The 26,257-nt window shown below is 47.9% G+C and overlaps 1 protein-coding gene across 4 annotated transcripts in view; it reads left to right on the forward strand.

The window, feature by feature from the left end:
- Positions 1–26,257, forward strand: part of ITPR1 (inositol 1,4,5-trisphosphate receptor type 1) — a 93,565-nt gene that overhangs the window by 14,677 nt on the left and 52,631 nt on the right. For all 4 annotated transcript variants that reach the window (XM_069736179.1, XM_069736180.1, XM_069736181.1 and 1 more), the window contains exons 2-6: positions 14,150–14,196; positions 14,577–14,679; positions 14,818–14,888; positions 24,562–24,677; positions 24,830–24,916. In XM_069736179.1, coding sequence (XP_069592280.1) covers positions 14,588–14,679; positions 14,818–14,888; positions 24,562–24,677; positions 24,830–24,916 — 366 coding nt within the window. In that variant the 5' untranslated portion in view covers positions 14,150–14,196; positions 14,577–14,587. The remainder of the gene's footprint in view (positions 1–14,149; positions 14,197–14,576; positions 14,680–14,817; positions 14,889–24,561; positions 24,678–24,829; positions 24,917–26,257) is intronic.

Raw genomic sequence — 26,257 nt, forward strand, 5'->3', positions numbered from 1 at the left:
TTTTCTGTGCATTGCCTCTCCCCTCTCCCCATCTGCTTCTCACCTTTTATCTCTATTCTCCTCTTTTGGCCTCTCGCAGCATACTAACTCTCCAACACATGAAGATGGAAACTCCCTTGACTTGGTCTTCTCCCGACTTTGCTCAGTGGATGATTTCACAAACTCCCCTCTCCCGCTCTCTGACCACAACCTTCTTTCATTCTCTATCAAGAACTGCCATCCCGCTCAGGTCACCCCCACTTTCCACACTTATAGAAACATACAGGCCATTAACACCCAGAAACTTATGAAGAACTTGCAGTCCTCATTGGCCCCAATCTCCTCCATCTCATGTCCTGACTCTGCTCTGAAGCATTACAATGAAACCCTGCAAAGTGCTCTGGATGAAGCTGCTCCTCCTATACATAAAACAACTCGGCACAGACGGCAACAACCGTGGAACACGCTGCAAACACGTTTCCTGCAGCGGTGCTCCAGGTGCGCAGAACGTCTGTGGAGAAAATCTAATTTACCCGAACATTTCATCCATTATAAGTTCATGCTAAAGACATACAATTCTGCCCTTCACCTCTCCAAACAAACCTACTTCAACACCCTCATCACCTCCCTGTCCAATAACCCTAAACGTCTCTTTGACACGTTCCAGTCCCTACTCAACCCAAGAGTGCAGGCCCCAACCACGGATCTCCGTGCTGACGATCTGGCCAATTACTTCAAAGAAAAAATTGACCACATTCGACAGGAAATCATCTCCCAATCTCTTCATACCATGCACTGTCCTCCCCCCCCCACTGCATCTAGTTCACTCTCTGACTTTGAACCAGTTACAGAAGAAGTAATCAGGCTCCTTGCTTCTTCTCGCCCAACCACTTGCACCAGTGACCCCATTCCGTCACATCTCCTCCAGTCCCTTTCCCCGGCTGTCACCTCTCACCTAACAAAAATATTCAACCTTTCCCTCACTTCCGGTATTTTTCCCTCCTCATTTAAGCATGCCATCATACATCCATTACTTAAAAAACCATCCCTCGATCAAAACTGTGCCGCTAATTATAGACCTGTCTCTAATCTTCCCTTCATCTCTAAACTCCTCGAACGCCTGGTCCACTCCCGTCTTACCCGCTATCTCTCAGATAACTCTCTTCTCGACCCTCTTCAATCTGGCTTCCGCTCTTTACCCTCTACTGAAACTGCCCTCACTAAAGTCTCTAATGACCTACTAACAGCTAAATCTAATGGTCACTACTCCATGCTAATTCTCTTGGATCTCTCTGCAGCATTCGACACTGTGGATCATCAGCTTCTCCTCACTATGCTCCGCTCCATCGGCCTCAAGGACACCGTTCTCTCCTGGTTCTCCTCCTATCTCTCTGACCGATCCTTCACTGTATGTTTTGCTGGTTCCTCCTCCTCTCACCTTCCCCTTACTGTTGGGGTTCCTCAAGGATCAGTCCTAGGCCCCCTCCTCTTCTCGTTGTATACTGCCCCTATTGGACAAACAATCAGTAGATTTGGTTTCCAGTACCATCTCTATGCTGACGACACCCAATTATACACTTCTTCTCCTGATATCTCGCCTGCCTTATTAGAAAACACCAGGGATTGTCTTACCGCTGTCTCTAACATCATGTCCTCCCTCTATCTGAAACTGAACCTGTCAAAAACTGAACTCCTCGTGTTCTCTCCCTCTACTAACCTACCTTTGCCTGACATTGCCATCTCCGTGTGCGGTTCCACCATTACTCCAAAGCAACATGCCCGCTGCCTTGGGGTCATCCTTGATTCTGAACTTTCATTCACCCCCCACATCCGATCACTGGCTCGCTCTTCTTACCTGCATCTCAAAAGCATTTCTAGAATTCGCCCTTTTCTTACTTTCGACTCTGCAAAAACTCTGACTGTTTCACTTATTCATTCTCGTCTGGACTATTGTAACTCTCTACTAATCGGCCTCCCTCTTACCAAACTCTCCCCGCTCCAATCTGTCCTGAATGCTGCAGCCAGGATCATATTCCTCACCAACCGTTACACCGATGCCTCTACCCTGTGCCAGTCATTACACTGGCTACCCATCCACTCCAGAATCCAGTACAAAACTATTACCCTCATCCACAAAGCACTCCATGGCTCAGCACCACCCTACATCTCCTCCCTGGTCTCAGTCTACCACCCTACCCGTGCCCTCCGCTCCGCTAATGACCTCAGGTTAGCATCCTCAATAATCAGAACCTCCCACTCCCGTCTCCAAGACTTTACACGTGCTGCGCCGATTCTTTGGAATGCACTACCTAGGTTAATACGATTAATCCCCAATCCCCACAGTCTTAAGCGTGCCCTAAAAACTCATTTGTTCAGACTGGCCTACCGCCTCAATGCATTAACCTAACGATCCCTGTGTGGCCTATTTATAATAACAAAAAAAGGTTCCTCGCATCATGTTCTCATACACTTTATGCAGTATTAGCCCTGTGTCTGTACTGCTACATACTTAGGCAGATAACTGGTTCATGCAGCTTTACATGAACACCTGAGCCTTACACTATGGCTGGTCCGAATAACTAAAGCAATTGTTACCATCCACCTCTCGTGTCTCCCCTTTTCCCCATAGTTTGTAGCTTGCGAGCAGCAGGGCCCTCATTCCTCCTGGTATCTGTTTTGAACTGTATTTCTGTTATGCTGTAATGTCTATTGTCTGTACAAGTCCCCTCTATAATTTGTAAAGCGCTGCGGAATATGTTGGCGCTATATAAATAAAAATTATTATTATTATATTATATTATATTTCAGTATTTGGCGGATGCGCTTCGCTCTTATTGTTCTGCGTCTCTCGCCCTCCGTGGATTATGTCGCTCTTGTCGTATGTTGGTGCACAGACTCGTGCGCTGCTTTTTCGGTGCCCTTGGCCTTGATGTGAAGTTTTGCCGATGACGCATCGCTGGCGCTATTTGCTGCCGGATGAACCTCTTTGGCGCTGAGCAGTTTCTGACCTTCATGTCCTATTTGAGTTAATGTTTATATGAATTCAGCACCTGAGGTGACGGATTCGGCGGAGCCTCGTTTGCTAACGAATTGTTAATCAGATGGCGTCCTCCTCTCGCAGCTGTGATGTATTGTGGCTTTTTTTTTTTTTTTTTCTTAGCTCTGATAGAAATGTTGTTTTCAGCCTAATTTGGTGATGGGGTAAGTAGGGCAGAGGATTGTGCTGCCGCCTCGTCTCCGGGAAGGAGGATCTGAGTCTGGCAGCAGGGAGGCGTCCTGTGCGGCACATTGTAAGCGGCTCGTTCCTGGCCTATCATCCCCAGCCGCCATCAGCAGAGGCCTTAACGCTGCAGCCGATCACAATATTCGATGGCTGTCGGACAGCTGTTTCCCGTACACACTGGAGCGTTCCTCCGGCCGAGCGCTGCTGTGCTCATCTGCACCTCTTGGGGACAACCATACAATCTGCCGTCAGATATCGGACCGGGGTGATGGACTCAGTCGGCCGCTGCCCCATACACATCAGCCGAACCTGTCGATATCTGCGCGTTTGGCCGACATTGTCTTAGTGTTGGAGGCTTAAGGCAGCACTTCTTCTTCTTACCTCTTTTACATTCTTGTCCAGGATTGGGGAAACCTCTCCTTGTGCGCCACCCCTGCGTGCAGGTTGTGTGTGGTATTGCAGCTCTGAAGCCTTCATCTAGACAGAGCTGAGCTGCAGTACCAGAGACACCCGGAAGATGATGGTAGCACTGTGTTGTTGTTTTTTTTTTTTTTTTTTTTTTTTATGACTAAATCAGTGTTTTGTATTATAGTATCATAGAATGAATCCACATCTGACCTTCAATTATCAGATAAAAGAAACTTGTTGCAGCCACTAATATGGGAGAAACAAACCCCCAGTGACATGCATTGGCTCAGATGGGTCACGTAGGCTGCCCATTTTAAGGAGGCTATAGACACCCTGATGGTTTTTGCCTGAACCAACCATTGACCACACAAGATAACCACAACAATCCATTAAGGACAGACATCGCATTGCTGGAAGATTCGCGGAGGACGTGTTCACGTGTTACCAATGTTGGATGTGACCCTCCCCTGTGTTTTCCATTTCACCACTTAATATCTGAAATCCATGTCTTTACAAGAATAATGTGCCGGGAGCCACCACTAGGGGGAGCTCACTGCATACTGGTTTACAGTGCTAGCCAATGTGACCTCAGTATGCAGTGAGCTCCCCCTGGTGGTGGCTGCGGGGGTGTTGTCTTTGATATTCCGGTTTGTTGTGGGTTTAGCCCTCTATTGGAAAACAACCGGACTTATAATAAAGTTCAGTGCGGATTGTTATTTCCGCAGCCGACTGCTGCTTTTTGGGTGACAAAGGACCTGGACTCCTGCTCCATATTCCAGGGTTTGACTTGGAATTTATTACGCAGAATGTATGTGGTGTAATAAGAAGAATCCTAACATGTCGTTCTTGTGGATTCTGAAGGCTGCATTGTGTAATATAGCTGGAAGCAAGTGCAGTCGGCGCCGAGTGAAGGAGGCACGGGAGGTGCTCGCAAATCTGAGTGACGGTTACTAGAAATATCTCAGGAGCTGGGGAATAATTTGGATGTTTTGAAAGCTTTAATTATGCACCAGGTGGCTGTACCAACCCTTCGTACCTCCAACATGGCTGCCTTATGGAAATGTCCTCTTTAAATCTTGGCTCCTAAAGGAACATCCAACCTAAATATTGGTGACTAGTAACTGGGTCTATAATGTATCCCCTTGGGAAGGGCTCATGGTGACATGTCTATGGCTTTTCTTTAAGCTCAGGGGTCTCCCTTGCCTTGTCTTGGGGTGCTCCTTTGCCTGGGGCTCCCTCGCCTTTTGTTTGGGGGAGCTCCTTTTGCCTGTGGTTTGTCCCTCACCTTTTGGCATGGGGCGCTCCTTTGCCTGTGGTTTGTCCCTCGCCTTTTGGCTTGGGGGCGCTCCTTTGCCTGTGGTTTGTCCCTCGCCTTTTGGCTTGGGGTGCTCCTTTGCCTGTGGTTTGTCCCTCGCCTTTTGGCTTGGGGGCGCTCCTTTGCCTGTGGTTTGTCCCTCGCCTTTTGGCTTGGGGGTGCTCCTTTGCCTGTGGTTTGTCCCTCGCCTTTTGGCTTGGGGTGCTCCTTTGCCTGTGGTTTCTCTCGCCTTTTGGCTTGGGGTCGCTCCTTTGCCTGTAGTTTCTCTCGCCTTTTGGCTTGGGGGTGCTCCTTTGCCTGTGGTTTGTCCCTCGCCTTTTGGCTTGGGGTGCTCCTTTGCCTGTGGTTTCTCTCGCCTTTTGGCTTGGGGTCGCTCCTTTGCCTGTGGTTTGTCCCTCGCCTTTTGGCTTGGGGGCGCTCCTTTGCCTGTGGTTTGTCCCTCGCCTTTTGGCTTGGGGGTGCTCCTTTGCCTGTGGTTTGTCCCTCGCCTTTTGGCTTGGGGGCGCTCCTTTGCCTGTGGTTTGTCCCTCGCCTTTTGGCTTGGGGCGCTCCTTTGCCTGTGGTTTGTCCCTCGCCTTTTGGCTTGGGGCGCTCCTTTGCCTGTGGTTTCTCTCGCCTTTTGGCTTGGGGCGCTCCCTCACCTGGGGCTCCAGCTGGCTAGTGATCAGCCACTTCTCATAGGATGTTTTTAGTTTTTTTTTTTTTTTTTTTTTTTTTCCTTTTGCATAAGGTTTTTTTGAGTTCCCAGTTCAGAGGTTGTGGTGCATTCATGGTTTTTCTCCGGGCTGCAGACGTCTGCGCTGCTGGGTTTTTACTTCTTCTTCCTCTTGGTGGGTTTATTAGTATTTTTGTTTGCTGACGGAACCCCCTGACTCTGAGCTTCCACCATTGTAGGAATGAGATGTCTCTGGATATATAATCTGTATATAATGTCTGACTTATTGGGTGAGAATGGATCATGGCCGGACTCTCATGGAACGGTAAGTTCTGGCAGGGAGATGGTTCCTTCATGGTTCTGCATGTTGGGTGTGTTGGTCTGAGGGTGCAGGTTTTGGATTTTTTTTTTCTTCTTTGCTAAAGAACAATCTGAAATGTGCAGTGTAGGAGGCGGAGAACGCTGGCTCCTCGCGGCTCCAAATATCCGGGACACCGCCGGTATTAATATCTATTCCAGTCTGCCCAGTTAGATATCGTTTTTGGAAATTAGGGCAAACATTTGGGGCCAGTAAAGTAGGGCGAGTGCTGGGACTGTGGGGACTGCAGAGCCTCCTCATCAGGGTGCGGATTGGGGGGTCCGGAGGGTGACACTTTGAAGGATGAAACGTGAAGTCGCTGATGGATGAATCTGCAGCGAGTATCTTTTCCTCTGAGCGGTTCCTGGATTCTCCCCCCTCATGTTCCAGCCTCGCGGAGCCCTTGTGCCATCGACCGTCGCCTTCCCATGAAGACTTGTGGACAAGTGTCTTTGCCGACCATGATGGACTATTTCTAACCCACTCCGGCCTCCTGTCAGTGCTGAGCGGTCGTCCTCTCCGGTGACTGACACACGGGGACACAGCCATTATCTCCTTGTCCGGGAGAATCGGCCGCAAAGGCGAATGTTGGCCGCTCCCCTGTGACAGATTGTACTGAGCGACATCCTAGTGACAGACTGCAGAGCGTCACCTGGAAGCGCAGAGCAGCTCGCCCCATCTGCTCCGCACGTCTCACCAACGTGTTCATGTAATGTTCTGCCCCAAGCTGGAGCTGACCTCCATAAACTATGTAGAGGGGGTCTCCGACCTGACCGGAGTATAATGTGTGCAGTGACTGCACCAGCAGAATAGTGAGTGCAGCTCTGGAGTATAATACAGGAGGTAATTCAGGATCAGTAATGTATGTACACAGTGACTGCACCAGCAGAATAGTGAGTGCAGCTCTGGAGTATAATACAGGAGGTAACTCAGGATCAGTAACGTAATGTATGTACACAGTGACTGCACCAGCAGAATAGTGAGTGCAGCTCTGGGGTATAATACAGGATGTAACTCAGGATCAGTGATGTAATGTATGTACACAGTGACTGCACCAGCAGAATAGTGAGCGCAGCTCTGGGGTATAATACAGGAGGTAACTCAGGATCAGTAACGTAATGTATGTACACAGTGACTGCACCAGCAGAATAGTGAGCGCAGCTCTGGGGTATAATACAGGAGGTAACTCAGGATCAGTAATGTAATGTATGTACACAGTGACTGCACCAGCAGAATAGTGAGTGCAGCTCTGGGGTATAATACAGGAGGTAACTCAGGATCAGTAACGTAATGTATGTACACAGTGACTGCACCAGCAGAATAGTGAGTGCAGCTCTGGGGTATAATACAGGATGTAACTCAGGATCAGTAATGTATGTACACAGTGACTGCACCAGCAGAATAGTGAGTGCAGCTCTGGAGTATAATACAGGATGTAACACAGGATCAGTAATGTAATGTATGTACACAGTGACTGCACCAGCAGAATAGTGAGTGCAGCTCTGGAGTATAATGCAGGATGTAACTCAGGATCAGTAATGTATGTACACAGTGACTGCACCAGCAGAATAGTGAGTGCAGCTCTGGGGTATAATACAGGATGTAACTCAGGATCAGTAATGTAATATATGTACACAGTGACTGCACCAGCAGAATAGTGAGTGCAGCTCTGGAGTATAATACAGGATGTAACTCAGGATCAGTAATGTATGTACACAGTGACTGCACCAGCAGAATAGTGAGTGCAGCTCTGGAGAATAACACAGTATAGGTGATGATATACACTACCTTCCCTGGATATGATGGTAAATGTGGTTGACGGTAGCGGTTGAATATATTACGCTGGTGGTAGAACTACAGAGTGGGTGTTGCTCGCACCTCGTACCCGTATCGTCACCGTTCTCACCACTTCAGGCATAACCGACACCTTCTGTCACCTGATCGCCGCGGATGACTTGCTGTTCTCATGCTGATATATATCGGCTCTGCTGGTACATGGGGGGGGGGGGGGGTGATCTTCCCACATTAGGATATCTGTGACCTACAATGGTTGTAAAGTCGCCCTTTGTAAAACTACAACCCCCATCGTGCTCCAGGTGCAGGTTGCCGGACTATAATTAAACCTTGTTACTTTGTATCTCTGCAGCTTTTCTTTTTGACCCTTTCATTATTCTCTTCCTACAGCCGAGCACTAAATCTGCAGAATAGAAACCTGCCAGATGCCGCTGAAATCAATAGTCCTCTGACGGCCATGGTCGCCCGCGGCGGCTGCATTCATGCTGTACATCTATCTAGATCACGGTTTGCTCTGATTTTTTTTTTTTTTTTTTTTTTTTTTTCCTGATCAGTCTTCACATGTGGAGACTTTCTATATTCTGTAGCTACAGGCGGCCGCTCATTACTATGGTGACAGCAGATGACCCCCCCACCATGAGACCCTCGTGACGACACGTTTACTGCATCCAGTGGTTCCCAGTGTAATGTCAGCAGCGATCATCAATGTGAGAATGTGATCGGGATGGCTTTACTTTGTAGGAGACCCCTGTACCCTGCAGTCCACCAAGATGGAAACCTGCCTGGTTGCATCTGGAGCCCCAAAACTGCACCAACCTAATGCTCCTCACAGGTGCCCCTGCTTCACCGTTCGTTTGATCTGCGGCTGCTGCTTTCCCTCCCTCTGGCGGCAGCTTCCCCTCTGGCGGCTGCTCTGGCCGGTCAGCAGTCGGACCAATGACCTCTAGAACTAGTTCTCGCCTACCTCGAGTGCAGATGGTGACTGTTCATCAGGTCGATCCTGATGTGAGGGTCCCGGCGGTGAGACCTGTATCTGAGTGCTGCAGCCTCCTAGCCAGGCGGACAGATCACTGGGGGTGCGGGGTCGTCTTCCTGATCCATTGTCTGCAGCAGTCGCCCCCCCGATCTCTTACTTTGAAAGCCGCATTCAGCTCTGAAGGTCACGAGTCAAATCCTAACTAGTCCCCAGTATTGGTATAATGATGGCTGGAGTTTCCTTGCGCATCATCCGGGGGTCCCACTAACCCCCTCTGTCTTTGCACCAGGCTTTCCCTCCGTGTCACATCCAGCTTCAGTCGCCTCTTATCTCACAGAATCCTCCTATCTCCAGTTGGCGACCGATCGATGGGTGCTGGCACTCAGGAAAGCCCCCCGGAGTGTGAGCGGCTCTCACTGGGGGTTTGGCTGCCAATGCGAGTGACATCTGCCCACCCGGGTCACTCATTGGCTGCAGGTGGATGAGGGATCGGACAGCGGAGATCTCCTAGCATGTACTCAACTTATGGGGGGACGTCTATTTGGGGTCGGATGAGTCTCTCTCCTCGGTGAGCGGAGCTGGATGGATTGGACGTGAAGATTTATTTTATTTACTTGTGTGACTCCATGAATTCCACAGCACGTTACAGACATCTGTCCCCAATGGGGCTCAGTCTAGATCCTGTATCTGGAGTGTAGGAGGAAACCGGAGAATCTGGGTGAAACGCACATGAACATGCGCTCCTTGTAGATGTCATCCTTGGTGGGATTTGACCCCCAGATTATATATATATATATATATATATATATATATATATATATATATATATATATATATATATATATATATATATATATATATATATATATATATATTAGTACTGCGCCACCATGCTGTTCTATATATAGTAGTGTTGACCACTGAGCCACCGTGCTGCAATACTTGGTTATTTCTCCAGAACCAGTGTGTGCACAACCAGATCTGCTCCTCTGTGCGGCGTACCTCACCAGTCCCCATCTGCAGACGTGATTCATACACCGGGCAGTCAGCCGGGGGCCACAGGCTGGGGACCTCTGGTCCATCAGGAGGAATTCTTGAAGTAGTGGTGTATTGGGTCTGAATGGGATTTCTGCACCGGTGTCATTTAGTGACAGCAAGCAGAGATCTTAACTGGTTTCCTTTCCAAATCCTTCATTAGATAGCTGCAGAACTTTCCATTGATCACATAAAGTTGTTCTCCCGTTGCAGTAGTAAGGAAAACTTGCTGATCGGAGTGATGCAGTGTTAGTGCGCAAACTCCATTGTCAGTGGGACTGTGAAAAAATAGCAAAGTGCTGCACTTTGCGGAGGATGAGCGTTCACACCTGGGCTTCAGAGCTGCAAACGCTGAGGTCCCAGTACTGAATTAAGGAGATATAGGTGTTTTTTTTTTTTTTTTGTTTTTTTTTTTGCATTGAGCAGCTTTGCTCCAATGCAAAAACTCCCTCCTGAGAACTGACCAGTGTGGTTTTGGCCGAGCTGTGATGTGTGAACCTTGTGCCTCTTCATATTGTTCGCAGTAAAGACTGGAATCCGTGCAGTAATGGCCCATAGTATGGGACTGAGATCAGCACTGCCATTCCAGCAGACTTTGCTACATTGTATCAGTATGTGTAGTAACCTGCTTTTTGTTTTGGGGCTTTAGTATTTGCACCTTTTGGTTTAAGTCTTTATTTACTTTGTGACAACTTTGCTTATCCAGAGGATCTTGAAATGTGAATTTGTAAACTCCTCCAGAAACCTTACTTGGTGTCCTGTGTTTTTTGTTTTTTTTTGTGCATTTGTGACATCTTTGGCACCAAAAGGACAAAGCTTCTATTTGACTTTGCACCAACATCATGAGCAGCGTCCCCTATTTTGAAGAACTTGGTGAAAAGAAAAAAAAGTGACTTGGTTCTGGTTGTTTAGATGAGACGTCCATATACCCTAGTTTGCAGACCATTGGTTTGACCACATTTGCTGGGAGTTGTAGTGCCTGGCGTTGCACTGGGTAAAGCCGTGCGTATTGCGGATGACTGCGCCCGTCCTCGTTCTGCGGAGCTCTTCATCTTCTGTCCTATTATATTTGCACTGGTTCATTATTTCTCATAAATGCCATTAGAATTGATGAAGCAGAACAGAAGCCTCTCCGGGGGTCCGGCTCTGCCGATCATTGATTGAGCGCTGCCTGTCTACCTGGAGAGTCGGGGGTCTGTATGGCCAGAGGTGCATCCCCCCGATGCTTCCCCTCCAGAAATGTAACCATGGGATGGTTCTGATGACCTGTCACGGCTGCGCTCGCTCCACGGTGTCACATCGGCCTCGCCATCCTCCCCCTCTGGATATAATAATAAGCGGCTGAAGCCTTTTCTAGTCATTAAATCTCTTCTGCTTCGTTGCTGCCAGTTATCCGGAGCGGCCGATCGTTCCCTCTGACGTGACTCCCGCCAGCTGTATTTTCACAAAGTCCTAAAAATAGAGCCACAAATTTCATGGGCTTTGGGGAAATTAAAGATGAGGCTGATCTGCAGCCCACCTGACCGAGTCCTGGGGTCCGCAGCCCACCTGACCGAGTCCTGGGACCCTGCCCCACACTCCTGTGCATTTTTGCAGTGGTCCGGAGAGGCTGCTCTCATTCTACATCCTTTCTGCCGTTTTACTTGGGGCAATTACATCTGTAGTCTGAATAGACCCCTAAATGGTTGCTGTGATTTCAGCAAACGTTGCCTATAAATGTGACTACAAGACCGGGATGACTAGCTGCATCTTCCTCCACTTATAGGAGCCACTTCTCTCCATGTCTCCTGAACTGATCAGTCTCTAAAAAAAAAAAAAAAATGCTGCTAAAAATCCACGTTGTTTGAGAAGATGGACTGAGGAATCAGATTACAGCCCTGACAGATCTGCTACTGGTTATCTCATCCCAGAGCTGGATTCACAGCTACACTAGTGTGGTGGTCCTCCTTTACACTGTTTATCCAGAAAAGTCGCCTGGGACACACGTGTTTTAATGCTGAGGCTACAGAGACTTTAACACTAATAAAAATGAAAATCTTGTAGCGAAAATTTCTGGGACACTGCTCGGGATTGTCCAATAAACCAGAATACCTGATGATCCAGAAACATGGGCGCTCGCCTGAGATGGTCTCTACTGCTGAGGGCTTGGACCCCACCAGCAGCTGCCAGTCTCCCAACCGTAACATGGCGATCGATATCTGGAAAAGGGGATCGGGCATGTTGTGTTCATCATGCCTGATCCTTTTTTGACATGTATAGACTTATTGACTTGACTCATTATTTTTGAGAGCTGATCCAGCCATATACCTGAGATGATCAGACCTAAATGGCACGGTCCGCTATAACCCGGGCTTCTCTCCCCACAGTTGTACTTCTGTGACCCCCAGTAATGCCTCTGGGCACGTTTGCATCTTGTATTATTGCTCCTCCTGGATTTGACTGTTCTTCTTGGCAGCTCTTGTGTCCTGTGATAAGAGCCGCACGTTTCTTTCTTGGATCGCAGGACAATGCAGAAGAAAAAGCCAAACTTGGGTAGAATTCATGAGGCGGCGGCTCTCAGCTGCTGCAGGTTTTATGAGATCTTTAAGGGTTATTTACTTAATGTTTCCGCTCCTCTTTGGGCCACTGTCAGGATCTTGTCTCCAGAGTTCATTAATGCCGGTGACGTTCCGCTCCCTCCTTCGCCCTGTTCTGCGCTGTGTGGGGGGTCGGCTTTTATTTGCAGAATCGTCTATGAAGATGGCGGCAGGTCCTGGCTCACGGAGGTAGATTTTGCAGACGGCAGCGCTAATAAAAACTTGCACGCTGACAATCGGTAGTAATTCACTCTGCAGATTGGTCCTCCAGCCCTACTATAGGAGTAAATGTGGGATGCCCTTTAACTGCCCCACTACCCTCTAGCGCCCCCTAAGGCGCAGTCCCTATTGGGTTGTGCAGTAACGTAATTTACTCGTAAGTCACACTGGAGATGTGACAAAGCGGTGATCGTGGGGGTCCGGGAGGGTCCTGCACTGGTTCATACCAGTGGAGAATAGACTGCACAGCTGCAAACATTGTATCTTCTATTTATTTATTTATTTATTTATTGTTTAATACTTTTTAACACAATTTGTCAACATTCTGTGATTTCTTTAGTACTTTGTTCATCCCCATACTTTGCATCCCCTGGGTACCCTCACGGCCCAGACGGTCGTAGTGTGTGCTGGCACGGTGGTCTCTAGACTGCCCATTGTTGCCTGGTTTTTGTGTTCTGGCCACAGAGCTGCTAAAACCGCCCCAACAATAAAAATGGTGCGGTCTTCAACTCTGGCTGTGGCAAACAATCGCTTCCCCAACAACTTCCCCCTTGGGACGTTGCATTTTGCTGCAGCTTTATACCGCCATCTGCACGATGTCGCTGTGTCTGCAGGTGCCGAGGCTGAAGGTGTAGGAATCGTGCTGTGATTCTTGCCATCGGGGTGAAGGGGGAGAACTGTGCAATAACAATAATTCGCCCTTATGTGCTGCTTTGGGGGAGGATGTGGGCCCCCTTACAATTCGGGCCCCTGTGAGACTGCACAGGTTGCACCAATCGAGTATCCGCCTCTTCTTGCCCCGCTGCATCTGTTTTATTAGTATTTTCTGTGATTTTCCTAATCGCTGTGGTTAAGTGTTGGGCTTTTTTGCTTCAGGAGTCTGAGATTAGCATTAATCTGCGGCACAACGGCCGTGTGTGAACGGCCCCAGCGATGGTCGAGCTGTGCCAGGACCATGGGGCTCGGATTTTGGCTGCAGCCCCTCTTCTACCTGATGGTCGGCAGGAGGTGGAGGATCCCTGTATTTGTGTCTGGAGCCTGTGGATGACTTGTCTAAAGGGAAAAACTGTCTGTCTGACCCCCCAGGACCCAGAGGCGCGTGAAGCCTCCAGAAATGAATGCATCTGGGAGAGTTCTCCGCTTGGTAGTGCTCGTTTCCTTCTTCCCAGGTGGTGCCAGGCTTTAGTCTTGAGCATTTTGCATGGTGGCTCGGAGCAATATCTGTCACCTGCTGCTGATCACTTACAATGTTGCATCCATAGGAAAGGATTGTGTATCTATGTACATAAAATGCATAAATCCCCGTTATTCTTTGTCTTAAAGGGTCTGTGTCATGGACTGTCCAGATGAGTCCTGCCGGCTCAATGCCGTTATACAGCGACAATTTAGTTAAAAAAAATTCGGCAATGCAGCGATGTATTTGCAGGGGGGGCTCTCATTTATCGCACATAGCGGTGTCCGAGCAGAAGCCCACCCCTGTCTCGAGTATGGGTTTGCTTTAAGAGATGACACTCCTTAAGTTGTCCCCACTAGTGGAGACTGATAACTTTTTGTTCCTGAGTCTTCCCAGTATTCTCTATGCATTAACATTTGCCATTTTCCTCTCTTCAGGGTGACTGGCGGCTTCAGTGAGGCGAGGACACATTGAGGAGTTCCAGGTGTGTACTGAGCCCTGACGTCCATACATCTTGTATGACTACCACTGATGAGACCCTCATTTATAGAGAATAAGCCCCCTCTAGACCCCCGCGTCTCCTCCTGCATCAGGCGTGTTATCTCCCATTATGTGGTGGGTGTGAATACTGCGCCCCCCTCCCCAATAGGGATGTAAAGGGTATATATCCCCCTGTACAGGAGTTATGCCCGTCCTGGCGGCTGCGCAGATCCGTGTGCTGCCATGACGGCTCTTGAGATCTGCACAGGAGCAGAGATAAGTGTCCTGACGGAGGGCGAGCTGGCGCGGGATCCGGCTGCCAATCCCTCCAGCTCAGTCACCTTTCCTCGTCCTTGTTTTACGTCTTTCCTTTTCTTCTTCCAGGATCAGCAAACATGTCGGACAAGATGTCCAGTTTTCTCCACGTGGGGGATATCGTGTCCCTGTACGCCGAGGGGTCTGTGAATGGATTCATCAGCACGCTGGGGTGAGACTGATACCGAGGACACTGTGTAGCACAGGGTGAATTGTCATGTTGCAGATGAATGCCCCCCAATGATGGCATTATGGGGTCTATTCTGATCATATGCAGCACTTTCTCCATTACTTTCCCCTTGTTCTCTAGTTTGGTGGACGACCGTTGTGTGGTGCAGCCTGAAGCTGGTGACCTCAATAATCCCCCAAAAAAGTTCCGAGGTAGGTACTCTATTAATGTTGGCGAGTGCTGTTCTCCTGGGGGTGATGGGCTGCTGTAATGGCAGCAGATGATCACAGGACGGGCGATGCCCCGCGGGTGATGGCACATGAGACGGTCTGTGGCTAGTATGGGATGCTGGGAGTTGAGCGCTGCAGGTTGTTGATCCTTGATGTTTACAATCTTGGCTAAACATTCCGGACTGATACATTGTATCAAATATAACCAATCAGGATGGAGCTTGTGGGCAGCAGAGTCCTTCATGCAGGAGAGCTTTTTGTCCTGCGCTCTCCCCTCGGCCCCGGTCTGGGTCCCTCTCTTCGCTCGCTCGTCTCTGTATCTTCTGCCTTGGGCTTTCCTGCAGCAGTTTCCTTCTAATGTAAGCAGATTGCTCAGTGTCTTGGAACAATCCGGCTCCTTTCTGGGATTCACCCTTCTCCTTACTGTAAGGCTCCAGTCTAAAATGTCAGGTACCTGGAATCTAATCAGAATCCCCCTCCCCGAACTTCCCCCTCAATGGATTCCTCCTCTGGACGCCGGAGTTTACATACCAGGGGTGAAGGCTATACACAAATCCGACTGCTACAAAGTGGCGTCCTCTCCGCACCGAAATGTGTCACATTGTTACAGGTTCTGGCTTCAGCTCTCTGGTTACTGATTGTTGTAGCTGTTACTTCTTAAAGGGCCACAACGAGCGCGAGATTCCAGTCCTGGAGCGTAATAAAGGTACCGTCACACTTAGCGACGCTGCAGCGATACCGACAACGATCCGGATCGCTGCAGCGTCGCTGTTTGGTCGCTGGAGAGCTGTCACACAGACCGCTCTCCAGCGACCAACGATCCCGAGGTCCCCAGTAACCAGGGTAAACATCGGGTAACTAAGCGCAGGGCCGCGCTTAGTAACCCGCTGTTTACCCTGGTTTCCAGCGTAAAAAAACAAACAGTACATACTTACATTCAGCTGTCTGTCCCTTGCCGTCTGGTCCCTGCACTGACTGCTGGCCGCAAAGTGAAAGTGAAAGCACAGCACAGCGGTGAGTCACACAGCGGTGACTCACTGCTGTGGCTGTGCTCTGCTTTCACTACGGCCAGCAGTCAAGGCAGGAACCAGACAGCAAGGGACAGACAGCTGAATGTAAGTATGTACTGTTTGTTTTTTTACGCTGGAAACCAGGGTAAACAGCGGGTTACTAAGCGCGGCCCTGCGCTTAGTTACCCGATGTTTACCCTGGTTACCAGTGAAGACATCGCTGAATCGGTGTCACACACGCCGATTCAACGATGTCTACGGGGAGTCCAGCGACGAAATAAAGTTCTGGACTTTCTTCCCCGACCAGCGATCTCCCAGCAGGGGCCTGATCGCTGCTGCCTGTCACACTGGACGATATCGCTAGCGAGGACGCTGCAACGTCACGGATCGCTAGCGATATCGTCTAGTGTGACAGTACCTTAAGCCGAGCGGCCGATATGTCACTGATAGAAGGGTCCCAGCACGAGACGGTAGTGACCATGGGGGGCAGGAAGACGTCTACACGGCACGTCACTCCTTACTGTCCACTATGGCTGCACCTGAAAATGGCTGATAACAGGGAGCAATACATGACGTTAAGATGCATGTTAAATAGATTTAAGCTTAATGCCCAGAAAAAGTAGCAAAGGAACTCGCAATAAATTACTTGTGTTATACTCCAGAGCTGCACTTGGTATTCTGATCGCGGAGAAGACTACAGTATTGTAACTCAGGATCAGTAATGTAATGTACACAGTGACTGCACCAGCAGAATAGTGAGTGCAGCTCTGGGGTATAATACAGGATGTAACTCAGGATCAGTAATGTAATGTATGTACACAGTGACTGTACCAGCAGAATAGTGAGTGCAGCTCTGGAGTATAAGACAGGATGTAACTCAGGATCAGTAATGTAATGTACATAGTGACTGCACCAGCAGAATAGTGAGTGCAGCTCTGGGGTATAATACAGGAGGTAACTCAGGATCAGTAATGTAATGTATGTACACAGTGACTGCACCAGCAGAATAGTGCGTGCAGCTCTGGAGTATAATACAGGAGGTAACTCAGGATCAGTAATGTAATGTACATAGTGACTGCACCAGCAGAATAGTGAGTGCAGCTCTGGGGTATAATACAGGATGTAACTCAGGATCAGTAATGTAATGTATGTACATAGTGACTGCACCAGCAGAATAGTGAGTGCAGCTCTGGGGTATAATACAGGATGTAACTCAGGATCAGTAATGTAATGTATGTACACAGTGACTGCACCAGCAGAATAGTCAGTGCAGCTCTGGGGTATAATACAGGATGTAACTCAGGATAAGTAATGTATGCACACAGTGACTGCACCAGCAGAATAGTGCGTGCAGCTCTGGAGTATAATACAGGAGGTAACTCAGGATCAGTAATGTAATGTACATAGTGACTGCACCAGCAGAATAGTGAGTGCAGCTCTGGGGTATAATACAGGATGTAACTCAGGATCAGTAATGTAATGTATGTACACAGTGACTGCACCAGCAGAATAGTGAGTGCAGCTCTGGGGTATAATACAGGATGTAACTTAGGATCAGTAATGTAATGTATGTACATAGTGACTGCACCAGCAGAATAGTGAGTGCAGCTCTGGAGTATAATACAGGAGGTAACTCAGGATTAGTAATGTAATGTATGTACACAGTGACTGCACCAGCAGAATAGTGAGTGCAGCTCTGGGGTATAATACAGATGTAACACAGGATCAGTAATGTAATGTATGTACACAGTGACTGCACCAGCAGAATAGTGAGTGCAGCTCTGGAGTATAATACAGGAGGTAACTCCGGATTAGTAATGTAATGTATGTACACAGTGACTGCACCAGCAGAATAGTGAGTGCAGCTCTGGGGTATAATACAGGATGTAACTCAGGATCAGTAATGTAATGTATGTACACAGTGACTGCACCAGCAGAATAGTGAGTGCAGCTCTGGAATACTATAAATATTATATACTAACTAGTAGTCGTTGCTGTGATTTTGGCATCTGTACACTCTTGTTCTCAGATCTTGTATGTAATCTTGCACTCGTCCAGAATTCTACGATCAGATCCGGCAGCTGCTGATCACTGATCCAGAAGTCAATGATTTGTGTGATCTCTTGTGGTGTATTATTCCTGCCGTGCTCTTTTGCTGTATTTTGGCACAGGAGGGGTTAGCCGTCTCTCCATACACACTGCTGATTTGCTTCCCCCCTTTCTCTAGAATCTTCATGTATTAACCTAATTTCTACTGATTCCTGACATTTCCTAAAAGCCACTTCTGAGCCGCTGTTATTGGAATGTGACTTCCCAACACGTTTAGCCGTCGCCTCCGTAGTGGCTGATAGCAGAAGACAATAGCCTACTTGCATCTCTTCATTCAGCCTTAAATGAGGACAGAACACAATAAACTGTTACTGTTACATGATCTGTTAGACGCTGGTATTTCTTTAGGGTGTGTGGCTCTTTAACACGAGTCCCCATCTTTCCTGCCCCTAATGGTAGACGCTTTTGGGTGTCTCCTGCCAGGGACCATTGTGTGCAGGAGGTGGAACCCCCGATACATTGTAACACTTGTGCCCCCTTATTGTATCCAGGTCTCTTCCAGGCCAGATCTGATCCTGGATCGTCCTATTAAACCTCCTCCTCCTCCTCCTCCTCCTCATCCTCCTCCTTGCTGCAGCGAATTACCAAATAAGGGCAGCTAGTGGCCGCTCCTGCTCCTTCCCAGATGAGCATCAGATTCCCAGGAGCAGCCTGCATAACAAGGGGTTAACCCCTTCTCCTCCGCTGGGGTCACGCTCCTTTGTTTAGGTCGGGCTATCAAACTTTAAAAACTTTACCTTTTTATTTAGTTACAAAAAGTTTTCTAAACTTTGACGTTGTCCTCTATTCTCTCCTGCCATTTGTACTTGCATCTGGAGCTTGAAAAGTTTCAGAACAAACAATATGGCTGCAATTCTAGGGGTCATGGGGATTGTCCTGAACCAGGGATGAGCTATGGTATAGTGGGGTCTATCAGGAGTCTGGAGGAAACCTGGCTCACAACCAATATGGCTGCCACCAGAACTTCTGCAAAGGGTGTCACACGTTAAAAAAATAAAAAATGCAATTTTGACTGAACATCTGGATTCATGGTGGTTTTACAGAAGTATTCCCCAGCCCTGAGGTTATGGTTGTTGGCCTAGGAGTCAACATGGGAAATAAAACCACAAGTCAGGAGAACTTTCCAGTTTTCCCACAAAAATGTCCATTTCACCAGGGAACAGAGATCGGCTATCCTGCCTGGTCCATTGATGATGGGGGTGGTAGTGGCACTGTAGGCTCTGGTGGGAACGCCGCTGCAGCGCTTGCCTCTGTACGATTTGTATCTATACCATTGTGTTTTATTTCTTTTTTGCTGACACTTGGTTGCAGCCTGTTCGGGTTACACCGCAGCAAGGGGCAGCTTTACCATTATTATTAATAATAATACTGTAATAATAATATTGTTATAGCGCCATTTATTCCATGGAGCTTTACATGTGAGGAGGCGTTAACATCATAAAAACAAGTACAATAATCTTAAACAATACAAGTCATAACTGGTACAGGAGGAGAGAGGACCCTGCCCGCGAGGGCTCACAATCTACAAGGGATGGGTGAGGATACAGGAGGAGAGAGGACCCTGCCTGCGAGGGCTCACAATCTACAAGGGATGGGTGAGGATACAGGAGGAGAGAGGACCCTGCCCGCGAGGGCTCACAATCTACACTGGATGGGTGAGGATACAGGAGGAGAGAGGACCCTGCCCGCGAGGGCTCACAATCTACAAGGGATGGGTGAGGATACAGGAGGAGAGAGGACCCTGCCCGCGAGGGCTCACAATCTACAAGGGATGGATGAGGATACAGGAGGAGAGAGGACCCTGCCCGCGAGGGCTCACAATCTACAAGGGATGGGTGAGGATACAGGAGGAGAGAGGACCCTGCCCGCGAGGGCTCACAGTCTACAAGGGATGGGTGAGGATACAGTAGGTGAGAGGACCCTGCCCGCGAGGGATCACAATCTACAAGGGATGGGTGAGGATACAGGAGGAGAGAGGACCCTGCCCGCGAGGGCTCACAATCTACAAGGGATGGGTGAGGATACAGGAGGAGAGAGGACCCTGCCCGCGAGGGCTCACAATCTACAAGGGATGGGTGAGGATACAGGAGGAGAGAGGACCCTGCCCGCGAGGGCTCACAATCTACAAGGGATGGGTGAGGATACAGGAGGAGAGAGGACCCTGCCCGCGAGGGCTCACAATCTACAAGGGATGGGTGAGGATACAGGAGGAGAGAGGACCCTGCCCGCGAGGGCTCACAATCTACAAGGGATGGGTGAGGATACAGGAGGAGAGAGGACCCTGCCCGCGAGGGCTCACAATCTACAAGGGATGGGTGAGGATACAGGAGGAGAGAGGACCCTGCCTGCGAAGGCTCACAATCTACAAGGGATGGGTGAGGATACAGTAGGTGAGGGTAGAGCTGGTCATGCAGCGGTTTGGTCGATCGGTGGTTACTGCAGGTTGTAGGCTTGTCGGAAGAGGTGGGTCTTCAGGTTCTTTTTGAAGGTTTCGATGGTAGGCGAGAGTCTGATATGTGGGGGTAGAGAGTTCCAGAGTTGGGGTGATACGCGAGAGAAATCTTGTATACGATTGTGGGAAGAGGAGATAAAAGGGGAGTAGAGAAGGAGATCTTGTGAGGATTGGAGGTTGCGTGTAGGTAAGTACCGGGAGATGAGGTCACAGATGTATGGAGGAGACAGGTTGTGGATGGCTTTGTACGTCATGGTTAGGGTTTTGTAGTGGAGTCTCTGGGCAATGGGGAGCCAGTGAAGGGATTGACAGAGGGGAGAGGCCGGGGAATAGCGGGGGGACAGGTGGATTAGTCGGGCCGCAGAGTTTAGAATAGATTGGAGGGGTGCGAGAGTGTTAGAGGGGAGGCCACAGAGCAGGAGGTTACAGTAGTCGAGGTGGGAGATGATGAGGGCATGGACTAGGGTTTTTGCAGTTTCTTGGTTGAGGAATGAACGGATCCGTGAAATATTTTTGAGTTGAAGTCGGCAGGAAGTGGAAAGGGCTTGGATATGTGGTTTGAAGGAGAGATCAGCGTCAAGGATTACCCCGAGACAGCGAGCTTGTGGGACTGGGGAGAGTGGGCAGCCGTTTACTGTAATGGATAGGTTCGTTGGGGGGGTCGCATGAGATGGGGGGGGGGGGAAAGATGATGAATTCTGTTTTGTCCATGTTAAGTTTTAGAAATCTAGTGGAGAAGGATGAAATAGCGGATAGACATTGAGGGATTCTGGTTAGAAGGGAGGCAATATCTGGTCCAGAGATGTAGATCTGTGTGTCATCAGCATAGAGGTGATACTAAAAGCCATGAGATTCTATGAGCTGTCCCAGGCCAAAGGTGTAAATGGAGAAGAGCAGGGGCCCAAGGACTGAACCTTGTGGGACTCCGACAGATAGGGGGCGAGGTGAGGAGGTGGTGTGTGAGTGGGAGACGCTGAATGTCCGGTCTGTTAGGTATGATGAGATCCAGAATAGGGCCAAGTCTGTGATGCCAAGGGATGAGAGGGTCTGTAGTAATAGGGAATGGTCCACTGTGTCAAAGGCAGAGGACAGGTCCATGAGGAGGAGGACAGAGTAGTGTCGCTTGCTCTTGGCGGTTAAGAGGTCATTGGTGACCTTAGTTAGGGCAGTTTCAGTGGAGTGGTGTGACCGGAAGTCTGATTGTAAGCGGTCAGAGGGAGCAGGAAGAGAGATGGGAGGACAGTTCAAAGTAAACGTGTTGTTCCAGTAGTTTGAAGGCATAGGGGAGAAGTGATATAGGGCGATAGCTAGATACAGAGGATGGGTCGGAGAGGGCTTTTTGAGGATAGGTGTGATTGAGGCATGTTTAAAGCTTGAGGGGAAAACACCAGTTGTCAGTGATGGGTTGAAGAGATGGGTTAGGGTTGGGATGAAGACTGTGGTGAGGTTTGGGATGAAGTGGGATGGGATCTGGTCAAGTGCACAGGTGGTGAGATGCGATCTTGAGAGTAGAGTGGAGAGTCGATCTTCTGTAATAGACAAAAGGCAGGGAGCCAGCACACCGAGGAAATGCAGGAAGCACGGATCTCCGTCCTGACATGACGTGAAGAATATCCAAGAAAACGAAAAGATGATCCAGCTTCCAAATAAAATATAAAAGTTTAATCCAACATATTAAAATAAGGAGACAACTCCTGGGACGGCATCATACACATAGTAAGGTGTTATGAACAGGTGATTCAGAACCACAATGGACCTAGTGGTTAAGAGCACACAAAGTGACCTGATAGTTACTATTAACATAGGACGAGCTCTGAGACGTGGGAACTCTGCTGACCGCAATCCCTAATCCTATCATACCACACTAGAGGTAGCCGTGGAGCGCTCCTGACCAGACCTAGGCGCCTCGGCACAACCTGAGAAACTAGCTAGCCCTGAAGATAGAAAAATAAGCCTACCTTGCCTCAGAGAAATTCCCCAAAGGAAAAGGCAGCCCCCCACATATAATGACTGTGAGTTAAGATGAAAATACAAACACAGAGATGAACTAGATTTTAGCAAAGTGAGGCCCGACTTACTGAATAGACCGAGGATAGGAAAGATAGCTTTGCGGTCAACACAAAAACCTACAAACAACCACGCAGAGGGTCAAAAAGACCCTCCGCACCGACTAACGGTACGGAGGTTCTCCCTCTGCGTCTCAGAGCTTCCAGCAAGCAAGAAAAACCAATATAGGAAGCTGGACAGAAAATAAAGCAAACAAAAGTAACACAAGCAAAACTTAGCTTATGCAGGGCAGACAGGCCACAAGAACGATCCAGGAGAGAGCTAGACCAATACTGGAACATTGACTGGAGGCCAGGAACAAAGAACTAGGTGGAGTTAAATAGAGCAGCACCTAACGACTTAACCTCGTCACCTGAGGAAGGAAACTCAGAAGCCGCAGCCCCACTCACATCCACCAGAGGAAGCACATAGACAGAACCAGCCGAAGTACCACTCATGACCACAGAATTCACAACAGTAAGGCGAGCGACGCGTTTCGACCAAGCGGTCTTTATCACAGCTGATCTGCTAAATGACATATCCGGTATATATACAATATAGCACCAATCAAATGCTAGAAAAATGTCATGTGATACATAGGTCTAAAAAAAAAATAAAATAAAAAAAATTCAAAATGTAACCAATAAATTCAAAACAATAATGTGCAGAAGGATATATACAATAGATAATAAACAATGCACAATGAATGAAAAATAAAGACATAAAGAAAATGAAGAAATACAAAGGGAGGGACATTGCTAGTAATGAAACATTAGTTCATTTCGTTTGTTCAAACCACCTGTAAACCTTGTACCTAGATTAAAGATCCAGAACGCTTCTCTAGTAACGCTCTATGAATATCCCCACCGCGCGGAGGTTTTTTAATTTTCTCAATACCTATTACTTTTAAAGAAGCTGTATTGCGGGAATGAAAATCAATAAAATGCCTCGCCACCGAGGAAATGGTGCGACTATTATTTGTAGTGCATTTGATGTCATACAAGTGTTCCGATATGCGGTTTTTTAATTTCCGAGTAGTACACCCGATATATGATTTGTCACAAATCGTACAATCAATTTTGTAGACTACAAATCGTGCATTTATAAACTGTTATACATTCATTGTGCATGGTTTATTGTTTATTATCTATTGTATATATCCTTCTGCACATTATTGTTTTGAATTTATTGGTTACATTTTGAATTTTTTTTTTTTTTTTTTTTTTTTTAGACCTATGTATCACATGACATTTTTCTAGCATTTGATTGGTGCTATATTGTATATATACCGGATATGTCATTTAGCAGATCAGCTGTGATAAAGACCGCTTGGTCGAAACGCGTCGCTCGCCTTACTATGTGTATGATGCCGTCCCAGGAGTTGTCTCCTTATTTTAATATGTTGGATTAAACTTTTATATTTTATTTGGAAGCTGGATCATCTTTTCGTTTTCTTGGATCTTCTGTAATGGTGGAGAAGTTGGTTTTGGAGGTGGAGGGCTGGGAAGTCGGGAGGAAGGGCTCTGGGGGTTGTCGACCAAAAATGTCCCTGATGTTATCAATCTTCTGCTTGAAAAATGAGGCAAAGTCTTCAGCTGAAATGAGGGAGGAGGTGCTGGGGGACGGAGGAGAGTTGAAGGTGTTGAATAACTGTTTAGGGTTGTGAGACACAGGACCATCAGCCACATATTATATTGTGCAGGCTGGACATCACCTTTAAGCCAGACTTTAGGCAACTTCTGACTGTAGCCGCTGTAAATGAAGGCCAAGCGTATTAACCATTTCCTCCCTGTAGCCTGTCTGTGATATTTGATGTTTTAATCTGCACAAGTCATTTGTCTCTGGCCCATAAGCCGCCATACGCTCCAGCTGTCGTCCTATTATCTGCTAATCCCTCAGCCGCTGCCTCTAATGGACCCTGGGCATCATGCCCGGCTCTGCTCTATAATGGCTGCTGCTGTCATCCCGGGTCAGTGAGTGCAGAACATAAGTCCATGGTACCTGGTGACGGTCTCTTGTGTTACATGTTGTCTTCCAGACTGCTTGTTCAGGCTCTGCCCCATGAACCGATATTCTGCACAGAAGCAGTTCTGGAAAGCTGCAAAACCCGGAGCGAGTAGCACCACTGACACCGTCCTGCTCAACAAGTTACACGTAAGGTCTTCCACATGTCGCCCACAAGGGGGCGCTGTTCTGTAGATCCTACTGAGGATTTCATGTTTACTGCCCCTTGTGGTGGAGAGTGATTACTGCACCAATACAAAAAAATGTAATGACGCTTTTATTTTTTTTTTTTTTTCTCATAGCATGCAGCAGATCTGGAGAAAAAGCAGAATGAAACGGAGAATCGCAAACTCCTGGGGACGGTCATCCAGTATGGAAATGTTATCCAGGTACAGTCCTACATGGCTTTATGTATCTGACTACAGAGCAGACTAGTGAGTGCAGCTCTGGAGTAAAATGCAGGAGATGCTTTGTACATACATTACTGATCCTGAGTTACCTCCTGCATTATACCCCAGAGCTGTACTCACTATTCTGCTGGTGCAGTCACTGTGTACATACATTACTGATCCTGAGTTACATCCTGTATTATACTCCAGAGCTGCACTCATTATTCTGCTGGTGCAGTCACTGTGTACATACATTACATTACTGATCCTGAGTTACATCCTGTATTATACCCCAGAGCTGCACTCATTATTCTGCTGGTGCAGTCACTGTGTACATTACATTACTGATCCTGAGTTACATCCTGTATTATATCCCAGAGCTGCACTCACTATTCTGCTGGTGCAGTCACTGTGTACATACATTACATTACTGATCCTGAGTTACATCCTGTATTATACTCCAGACCTGCACTCACTATTCTGCTGGTGCAGTCACTGTGTACATACATTACATTACTGATCCTGAGTTACATCCTGTATTATACCCCAGAGCTGCACTCACTATTCTGCTGGTGCAGTCACTGTGTACATTACATTACTGATCCTGAGTTACATCCTGTATTATATCCCAGAGCTGCACTCACTATTCTGCTGGTGCAGTCACTGTGTACATACATTACATTACTGATCCTGAGTTACATCCTGTATTATACCCCAGAGCTGCACTCACTATTCTGCTGGTGCAGTCACTGTGTACATTACATTACTGATCCTGAGTTACATCCTGTATTATATCCCAGAGCTGCACTCACTATTCTGCTGGTGCAGTCACTGTGTACATACATTACATTACTGATCCTGAGTTACATCCTGTATTATATCCCAGAGCTGCACTCACTATTCTGCTGGTGCAGTCACTGTGTACATACATTACTGATCCTGAGTTACCTCCTGTATTATACCCCAGAGCTGCACTCACTATTCTGCTGGTGCAGTCACTGTGTACATACATTACTGATCCTGAGTTACATCCTGTATTATACCCCAGAGCTGCACTCACTATTCTGCTGGTGCAGTCACTGTGTACATACATTACATTACTGATCCTGAGTTACATCCTGTATTATACTCCAGATCTGCACTCACTATTCTGCTGGTGCAGTCACTGTGTACATACATTACTGATCCTGAGTTACATCCTGTATTATGCCCCAGAGCTGCACTCACTATTCTGCTGGTGCAGTCACTGTGTACATACATTACATTACTGATCCTGAGTTACATCCTGCATTATACCCCAGAGCTGCACTCACTATTCTGCTGGTGCAGTCACTGTGTATA

This window comes from Ranitomeya imitator, chromosome 8 (assembly GCF_032444005.1).
Source record: "Ranitomeya imitator isolate aRanImi1 chromosome 8, aRanImi1.pri, whole genome shotgun sequence".
Taxonomy (NCBI): Eukaryota; Metazoa; Chordata; class Amphibia; order Anura; family Dendrobatidae; genus Ranitomeya; species Ranitomeya imitator.